Below are 9,829 nucleotides of genomic sequence, written 5' to 3'. Positions count from 1 at the left end.
GGGCGAGGGACGAGAAACGGGCAATGAAACGCGAAGGTTTCGGGTACGGATTTAAAAATGTCACGGCTCTTCGTGAGGAGGGCGCTCCCCCGGTTACCGGCCGCCCCCCGGCCCGGGGAGGCCTGCGGGCGGCCCGGCCCGGCCCTTGCCGCTACTGCGCAGGCGCCGCGCGGCGGGCGGGGGCCCGTTGCCGTGGTAACGGGCGGGCCAGTGGCGGGCGGGCGGCCGCAGCCTGAGCGGAGCCTCCCGGCCCGCCTCGGCAGCGCCGGACGGCGGAGCACGGGCGGGCGGCGGCGCGGGGCCCGGCGGGGGATGGGGGCCGCCCCCCCGCCGCCACCATGCTGCTGGGCAGGAAGCCGGAGGCGCCCCTCGGCGCAGGTGAGGCGGCGGGGCCGGGCGGGAGCGGGCTGAGGCGGCCGCCGGGCCCTGCCCGGTGCGCCCCGGCGGTAGCTACGGGGGTCCCGCGGGGAGCGGTGCCGCGGCCGCGGGGCGGAGGGCCGGGGCTGAACGGGGAGCCCCCCTCGCCCCGCTCCCCCTTCGCAAAGCTGCCGGTGCGGAGTCGGTTGCGTTAAACATTGTAATTTTAAGTTCTCTTTAACAGTGTTTGCCAGCAGTTACGGTGCAAACCGACACGACTTTTTTTCCCCCCCTCCTTGGAGCAAATGTGCTAACTGTGATTCCCACATAGCATTTTTAAAGGATAACCTACTTGAAAGGATAGTCCTCTCAAGTATTTAAGTGCATGCTCGTTTTCTGTTGTCGTTCTCAATGAGGCTAGCTCGGGATTATCCTACTTAAGGGAAAATGGGGAGTATATTGGTTAATACTTGCACTGCAAAAGTTGATTAAAAAAAAAAAAGAAGCTCTAAATTAACAGTGTCAGAAATTAAGATTTGCTGAGAGCTTTGCGGTATTAAAATATAGTTAAATTCTAAAGATCATTTAATAAATGAACGAGAACTGATGATCTCACAGACTAAAATGTGCTAATTGAGATATGTTTCAGCGTTTGTCTGTATCAACGTGAATTGTTGTGACTAACTGGTTTGTATATGGGATGCTTCCAGGCAGGTTTGGAGATGGATTATATGACTCCTATATGAGGATAGATCAGATCAGGTACCAAGAGTCTACAAATGAACACAGCCCCTCAGCACTTCCTTCCCTTGCAAGATCTAATGTGAGTATTTTAAAGTTCTATGGGCTTCATGGTGTGTTGTGTGGCAGAGAAAACAGTCAAGGAGTTACATATCTCGCTATAGAGAATAAATTAAAACAGTGGGATGTTGCAGCTTTGCAGTAGCTTATTAACTGTACTGCTTTTACTAAGCTTAAAAATGATGTGGTATTGTGTTCAACGTGGAACTTGCTGGGCATCCTCAGCAACCCCATTTTACAATCCTCAACTCCTATTTTAATCAAGAAAGTTATTTTACAACTGGCTGCAATTTCTGCTGTGTCACCTTGTGTGTTGATAAGTATGTAAATCCACACGTGCTTCGCTTTAACTCTTGCACGTTTCCATTTTAGTTTCCCTCATGAAAATTCCAAGAGATAAGTGCTTGCGAACAGCAGAAGGAGCAGTGTGGGTTTGCATGGCTGCCAAACATCTTATGAAAGTATCTTTCTCCTCTGAAAACTTTGGCATTATCTGCCACTTGGTTTGATAGCAAAACAGATCTTTGTGGACTGACGGTGTTAACGTGCTGCTTCCTAAGTGCTGTGTTTCCTCAGCAGATGTGGAGTTATGAGATCTTTCCTTAAATTGATTCAGCTGAGCCGTAGTGGTCATGTTTAGCTGTGCAGTGATCTGACCTTTATATGGCTTGTAAATGTGTTTTGGCTCTTGTTGAATTCTGGCAGAAGTGAAGGTGCTTGAGCTTAAAAAGCCCCACTCTCTAAAAAGTGAAAATAGACATTTCAGTGAGCAAGGTGCATTTGAAAATCATCACCTTGTGGGAAGTTATTGTAACAGATATTAGTAATTGATTTGGTTTGTGCCGTTCACTGAGCAAACTCAGTAGCATGGGTCTGTGTTTTCCCTTTTTGGCAATATTGAGGGAGAGCAGAAGAAATTTAGAGATTTGTTGAGTAGTAGAGTTGGAAGAATACTGGGTTGTTTTTGCAGGGACGTGGGAGCTTTTAAATGGCAGTGTTTAAGTTGTAGTGTAACTTCAGTTCATAACTGAACAGAAATCAGTAGAATGGAACTATCCTGTTAAATACAAATATAACTCTATGAATATTTTGTTTCACTGGTGTATCTTATTCTTCTGTATTTTGTTCAAGCCTGTTGACTTAAGGCAAGATTAAGGATTATAAAATGCTTAGTTTTGCCATGATGACACATTTAAAAATTACAACTTTATGGTAGCTTGTGAGCAGGAACTGAGATGAAGCGTGCAAGGATGAAAATCATGATGCCAAATTTTAATGGGAAAGTATCTGGAATTAAGTGATAATTTGATTTCCTTGCAAGATTTTTTTATTACGCTGTAATGTTAGATGAGAATTGAAGAGTTCTGATGTCTGCAGCTGTCCATTCTTTCCATCTTAGCTATAAGAGAGCATAAGTAATCTCTGCTTTGAGAAAACTCAGTTCGTTTAATTCAGTGTTCAGAAAATAACTGATGCACTTTTGCAAAACCAGTTGTGTAGGAACTGAGTTAACTGTTCCCTTCTCAATTAAAATGAAGTCTTGTAAGTACGTGAAAATCTTCAACAGGGTGCCACTTGTGTTGTCAGTCGAATTTCTTGGCTGCTAACAGCACTTTATCAACTGAACAAAACCTGTGCAGCCTGTGATGTGTAAAAGCAAGCTGTTGAAAGCAAGCTGATGTTGCCCAGAAGTCATCTGACTTCAAGTGGAGCTCTTCTGAGTTCGGGTTAACATTGATCTATATTTGTGTCTCATCGTCACGTGGGGGATGATTTTGGTAGTCCTCTCAGAATGAAAATTTAGTCCTTACTACTGAATGCCTGTTGAGTCGGGTTTGAGATCCAAAGCCATTATTTCTTCTTAAGAAATAGTTCCGGGATAAATGGAATAATGAATTCCTTGTTTATTTAGGGATTCAAAGGTACAAAATGTTTGCTGCCACAAACTGCCACGGCGCTGTTCTGCGCCAGGGAGGCTGCCTGCAGAGGTGCAGCTGGGTCTGTTCTGAGCCACAGTGATAAAAAGCTGCTCTGTTGTGCCCACAGTTGAAACCCACGTAGGAAGAATATCGAGTTTTGATTGCAAAGGTGAAAGTAAGACTTGTACTGTAGGACAGGCTTGTTTTGGTTTGGTTTTCCCCCTCTCTCGTGCCCCCCTGGAAAACTTCAGAAAACAAACAAATGTGACCCTTGTTCTGTGCTTCTGTTCTCTGTTTATTTGTAAACTTACTGTTTGAGCCTGCTGGACTGCGTAGTCTTTTAGCCAGTTCTGAAAATATGTCATCCTTATCTCAGAGGTTCAGGCAGACTCTGAGAAAAAGGCATTTATTCTGAGTTACCAGGGCTGGGCTTTGTTTTGTTATTTCAGACTTTCTGGAAAGGCGTGTCTCGTACAGTACACTGCATTTTGGGGTTGATAGGACCCAGAGTAGTGGAACTTAGTAGGATACATCCAGTGGCCCCTAGTCACCATTGATAAGGACTGACTTCTGTAGGAAATGCCCGTTTTTGGGGTCTTCTGAGCAAAAGCTGACATTTCAAGGCAGCACCAACAGAGTGGAGTTGTTTTTGGCAAGAACATTCACTTCCCTTATTTACTGACTAAGCCAAGACGTTGGATTGTATGTAACTAAAAAGGAATTTGGTTTTATTGCTGTGTATCTGCAGGTTTATTTATATTTTTTGTTTGATTCCTGTGTAGTTATTTTGGTTTTCAGGAATTCGGTTTGGCATGTGTCTCAAATCTTTATTTTTAGATTAAAGGGCAAAATGGAAAACAGATGTTGCTACTCTAGTCACGGCTTCTTCAGTGTTGCACAGGATAAGACACCACCTCTCTGCTGTCTGTCAGCACGGAGCGTCAGTGAGTAGAAGAGGGGCGTAACTGCAGTTCTAGTAAGGACCTGAACTCCAGGGAGTTCAGCATTTACTAAATTGTAAAAATGACAAGCTTGAAAAATTTCACAGGGCTTTTCTCACCTTCTGTGTGTTCATTTGAGATGTAAATATTTTAACATATGGCAGTAAGAGGCAGTGGTTACAGACTGCTGTCAACAAAGTTGGAGTAAGAGATACTCTTGATTATGCAAAGCTTCTAAGTGTGTCTTAAGATAGTTGTGCAGCTATCGTGATTTCAAAGGGAGTTGTGGATATGGTGGTATTTCCCCTTCAAAGAATAAGCATCGATTAAAAAAAATATGGTTTATCTCGTCTTGCTCTGTCATCCTTTTGCTCCTCGTTCAGCTTGGTTACACCAGCCTTACATCACTTGCTGTCGTTTCTTTGTCTTCCTTTGGCAGCTTGTCCTTGCAGTATTCCTGATTCTCCTCTGCACGTTCACATTGTGTTGCATGTTTCAGACAGGTGCAAGTTGCATCTGTCGTTGGTTGTGTTTGCTGCACCCACGTTTAGAGCTAAACATAGCTGTTCCCCCGGCTGTTTGCTGACTACGTGCCTACTAGTAGAGATGGGGATTGTGTCCTTGTTTGAGCGTTTGACTGTCTAGGGTTTGCCCTGTATCGACTTAAAAGTACACTGTTTGTGCAAGTGCTTGTTTCAGTAAGGTGCATTCTCTTTGTGTACCGTTCTATGACTATGCTTGTAACTTGAGTTAGTTTAGGTCCAGCATTTTATATTTGTTCCTAATAGAAATGCAAAACCTGTTGATGTTACTGGTTTTGTTTTATGTGGTATTGAGTTTATTCTTAGTCTGTGCTTTAAAAGATAAAGTAAAGCTTTTTTTTTTTTCCCCCCTTCTGTAGGTTTCTAGCAACAAACTCACAATGAAGGATCACCCTCTAACTGGAAGTCAGGTCAAAGTGGAGCAATTATTTGAGGACTCTGGCAACAGAAGGGGTAGCACTCTTCAGTCTACAGGAACTACTCGTTCAGAAAGATCTCTTCCTTCCTTGACAAAAGAGAAAAGTATAGAGAACATAAGCACTTCTAAAGGTAGTGGTAGTTCTTCAAACGCACACAAAGCCATTTCCCAAGCTCCAGACCAAGCTGTCAAACAGTACAAACATCAGCTATCTGCTTATGAGCAGCAAGAGATATTTAATTTTCCTGAAATTTACTTTGTGGGTCCAGCTGCAAAAAAGAGGCAAGGAGTAATTGGTGGTCCCAACAATGGAGGTTATGATGATGACCAAGGCAGCTACATTCACGTGCCCCACGACCATCTTGCTTACCGGTATGAAGTACTCAAAATCATTGGCAAGGGCAGTTTTGGACAAGTTGCTAAAGTCTACGATCACAAACTCCAGCAACACTTGGCCTTAAAGATGGTTCGCAATGAAAAGAGATTCCATCGCCAGGCAGCAGAAGAAATCCGGATTCTGGAGCATCTGAAGAAGCAGGATAAAACGGGCAGTATGAATGTTATTCACATGCTGGAAAGCTTCACCTTTCGGAACCACATCTGTATGACCTTTGAACTCTTGAGTATGAACCTGTATGAGCTGATAAAAAGAAATAAGTTTCAGGGCTTCAGTATCCAACTGGTACGCAAGTTTGCTCAGTCTATACTGCAGTGTTTGGATGCTCTTTATAGAAACAAAATCATACACTGTGACTTGAAGCCAGAAAATATCCTTCTAAAACAGCAAGGGAGGAGTGGAATCAAGGTGATAGATTTTGGGTCCAGCTGTTTTGAGCACCAAAGAGTCTACACATACATTCAGTCTCGATTTTATCGGGCGCCGGAGGTAATTCTGGGAAGTCGCTATGGGATGCCCATAGACATGTGGAGTTTTGGCTGTATTCTGGTGGAGCTCTTGACTGGATACCCTCTTTTTCCTGGAGAGGATGAGGGAGACCAACTGGCTTGTATGATGGAACTTCTCGGAATGCCACCTCAGAAGCTTTTGGATCAATCCAAGCGAGCCAAGAACTTCATCAACTCTAAGGGTCATCCTCGCTACTGCACCGTAACTACACATGCAGATGGAAGAGTGACCCTTAATGGGAGTCGCTCGCGCCGGGGTAAAATACGAGGCGCTCCAGGGAACAAAGACTGGGTGACGGCCCTGAAAGGCTGCGACGATCCCTTGTTTATAGAGTTCTTGAAAGAATGTCTCAGCTGGGATCCTTCCACACGCATGATTCCGAGTCAAGCTCTAAGGCACCCTTGGATTTGTAAACAGGCACCCAAACCACCCAGCACTGATAAAACCTCCAATAAACGGATCTCTAGCTATACAAGTTCTCTCGCAGGAATAGGTTCCAAGTTGCCTCCCGTAGTTGGAGTAGCGAACAAGCTGAGGGCTAATTTGACATCTGACTCCAACGGCAGTATACCTCGATGTACTGTGCTACCCAGACTGGTCAGCTAATAGAGATTTATGTATTTCCAGAATACATACCTTGTGTTTTAATTGTTTATTAATGTGTAAGGAGGTTAAATGCAGAGGTTTTTAATGGATTTACTTTTTATTAGAGGCTAAATCTTGAAGAAGTTCAGTCAAAATGTACACATTTAAAGGGCTAACTTTTATCCAACTGTTTCACTCACAACGTGGTGTGTACTACATTACTGGGTAGGTCAGCTCAGCTGTTGAGTAAAATGACAGTTTGGCAAACGTGCTATTTAATAATGCTGGTTTAGAAATCAAACTGTTTCTTATCAGGACGGTTTAACTGGTTCTTTTGCTTAAGATAGCAAGGGAAATTGATTTAAAATACACATTTTGAGTTAATCCTCAACTGAACTCGTTTTATTCCGGGGAGAGTTTTTGTATCTGTTGTCAAAAGCACAAATGTGTTAATGTAACGCAGTAGGAACTTACTTGCAAATTGCTAACTTATGTTTGAAGAATTTGATTTCTCTGCCCTGCTTTTATCTATCCTGGATGAGATTTTAAAAAATACCATGGGATGTAGACACCAAAGGAATTTGGTGGGGAAAAAAAAGATTTCAAATGATTAAAATTTCAACAAAGGAGCGTAGAAATGCCATGGAAAAAACCTACTAACTTCTGTTCACTTGCACTTGCCATTAAAAGCCTGTGGAAAGCTGATAGGGGAATACAAGTGTGAGCCAGTTTGTTCACAGCGAATGAGTCAGTTAATGTTTCTCTGGAGCTCAGACTTAAATCATCAGTTCTGCCAGGTGTGTGTGTGTTTGTTTATTTTCCTGTGCTGTTCCCAAAACAAAAATGTTGACTTTGAAGAGCTGTTTTATATACATTTTTGAGATTCTAGTCATTTTAAAAATGTCTTTTTTTTTGTGTAGAGTGAATTCCATTAAATTACATGGATTTCTTTTAATAAAAAGCAAACATGCCACCCTTATTAGACAAGTAAAAGTTTTTAAGGCCCAGGACTGTAACTAGAAAATGGGGGGGGAACGACACCTAATAATTAGAAGCATGTTCTGAAATCTAAGCATCATCTGTGAAATATAAGGGAAGACTGATGAGGTGCAAAAACTGGTAGATCCAAATCAAAATACGTTATGAGAAGAATTGCTTTATTTCTAATCGTATTCCTTCAGGTCTTTGAGAGAGACATGCCTATGTTTTCTTATTCTTGAAATATATGAGCTTGTATTTCCTCCTCCTTTATCTTCCAAGAACATGAAAAGGTGGGGTGATCTGTAATGACAACAGCACAACTTGTTTGGGTTGTTACTTCTTGCAGCCACATGGCCCGAGTCCATTTACAAACACATCTGATCTCTTGCCAGGTGCCTGAACACAACTTTAAATACAATTTAGAGCTTTTATGAACAGAAGGTTTTAAATTTAATGAGTTTCTCTGTAGCAGGTTTTTAATGTTAAGGAGACTCTCGGTATAGAAACAAAGGAATTATCAGGGTGATTTTTAGGATAAGGTGGCCACATGTTCAGTACGAGACCCTCCCTCTGAGAAGATGGGGATGCATTTTTTCCTCTCTTTAATTACAGCACTGGTGAAGGGCTGGGTGGAGGCTTGTGTAAAAAGTCAAAGAGACAGAGCCAAAGCTCCAAACTGTTGTTTAAACTGAGGTTCTCATGTACTTGGCTTTTCCGAGTTCTTTTGTTTTACAAGTGTCAATTCAATAAGCTTAGTAATAATATTAAAATAACTTTATCTGTGCAGCTACAAGCAATACCAGCATGTATGGTGTGTTCATGGTTCACTTCATAATAATGCATGACTGGTGTTTTTTATTTGGCTCAGCTGAGTGAAGTTTTGTTTGAATGGAAGTGGATTTTGGGGGGAAGTGGTAGAAGAAGCCGTCGACTGTAGTAGAATCTCTAATAGACGTGGCACGTTTTCAGAAGCTGGAAGCATTCTTCTTCCTCCTCTGCCCTTTACTCTATGCATTTTTTTACAAAATATACCTGGTGAGCGAGGAGAAAGGAGCCTTCCAGGAGCAACAGCTCGTTAGGAAAGATGCATAGAAAAGCACTTTAACGGTAGTGTCTGGAGCCTGGCAGAAGACAACAGTGTTGGTGTGCTGGGAGCTGTACAAACAGGTCTTCTCTTAGGAGCACAGAGCAGTGTCTTGGTTCTAAACCATTTTCATCTATAAAATGCCAAATGCACAATAATCATTCTCCTGTGACTTCTGGGAACTGGTTACTATGAGGTAACTTCTAATGTAACAGTCTCTGGGGTACACTCAGTAATCTCACTTAAGGCTGGTGCTGTAAAACTGCAGAAAAAGTAATTAGCTGGCAAGAATATTGCTTTGTATCTAGAAAATGTTCAGTGTGACCTGACTGCGCAAGGTGCCCGTTATGAGTTGTGTATGTTTAAGACTGGTTCTTACTTACTTGGGACTACTATATTTTAAAATCAAGTGCATAGTTAACTCTCTTGCTAATTTGGGGCTCTTGTCTATGTAGCCGTAGTCGGTGAGAAGGAAGAGGAAGCAGCCTCAGCAGATTTTTACTACATTGCAAAGGACTTCTTTGTACCCAGGGAATACAGCTGAGAATATTTCGGTCATGTTTCCAATTACTAAGCCCCATTTTCTTTATAACTTGTTTGTTTTCAGTGAATAGTGTGACCCAGTATTCCCAAACTGGGAAGGCCCTTTGGAGGAGCTAATAAATCTCCCTGCACACACTTGACTTGTTGAGATCCCTGTGAGTTAGTGTAGGAGGTGTAGTGAGGTTCTACTGGAGCTTCACTCACGTTCTTCTAGGAAGTTAGCACAAAACAAATGCAAATTACTTGAGTTTACAGCAAAACAGACATCACATTTATAAAAGTCACCCAAACTTGTTGTAACATGTCCCTTACAATGTTCTCTTTGTTTTACTACGCTGTCAGTTTCTGTGTGTAAATACCACGCTCTGTTTATTGTCTGCATTTTTAGCTGTTTGGTTTAGCAATGGTTTTACATAAACAAATGACAAGGCGTGAGCATCCCATCTGACAGATGCACATTGCCTTTACACTCGGGTCCAAATGTTATCTGCCTGTCCACGTTGCAAGGAGAAACTTGTTTTTACTTGAACTCAGTGGACAGTGAAGTACTTTTCTTCCCTGCAGAACGTGGTATCACAGACACTGACCCAGGCTGCGTTTAGTTCGTTACAGCTTTGATCTTACTGGCACAAGCTGTTGAACGTGAAGCTGTTTCACAACAGTGACCTGATTCTGGTGGGGTATCTGTGTACGCAGATCTCTGGAGTTTTTTATCCTTCCCATCCAGCTTGAATAGGAGCTCTAGTTGTCT

The 9,829-nt window shown here is 42.7% G+C and overlaps 1 protein-coding gene across 1 annotated transcript; it reads left to right on the top strand.

Annotated features, from left to right (window-relative positions):
- The first annotated feature begins 276 nt into the window (after window positions 1–276).
- Window positions 277–8,351, top strand: DYRK3 (dual specificity tyrosine phosphorylation regulated kinase 3). Its single transcript, XM_068419299.1, has 3 exons — window positions 277–378; window positions 1,068–1,180; window positions 4,920–8,351. Exons 1-3 carry the CDS (start codon window positions 339–341, stop codon window positions 6,489–6,491), a joined length of 1,725 nt encoding a protein of 574 aa, XP_068275400.1. The 5' UTR covers window positions 277–338; the 3' UTR covers window positions 6,492–8,351.
- Window positions 8,352–9,829: the final 1,478 nt, after the last annotated feature.

Source organism: Nyctibius grandis, chromosome 27, assembly GCF_013368605.1.
Source record: "Nyctibius grandis isolate bNycGra1 chromosome 27, bNycGra1.pri, whole genome shotgun sequence".
NCBI lineage: Eukaryota > Metazoa > Chordata > Aves > Nyctibiiformes > Nyctibiidae > Nyctibius > Nyctibius grandis.
Note: the sequence above shows the minus strand (reverse complement) of the source record. Positions and strands in the feature narration are given on the sequence as shown.

What these genes read in the sequence shown, in the direction of transcription:
- DYRK3 (XM_068419299.1), top strand. Translation starts at nt 339, where the DNA reads ATGCTGCTGGGCAGGAAGCCGGAGGCGCCCCTCGGCGCAG. An exon ending in GGAGGCGCCCCTCGGCGCAG is followed by an intron (nt 379 to 1,067) that starts GTGAGGCGGCGG and finishes GGATGCTTCCAG; the next exon opens with GCAGGTTTGGAGATGGATTA. An exon ending in CTTCCCTTGCAAGATCTAAT is followed by an intron (nt 1,181 to 4,919) that starts GTGAGTATTTTA and finishes CCCCTTCTGTAG; the next exon opens with GTTTCTAGCAACAAACTCAC.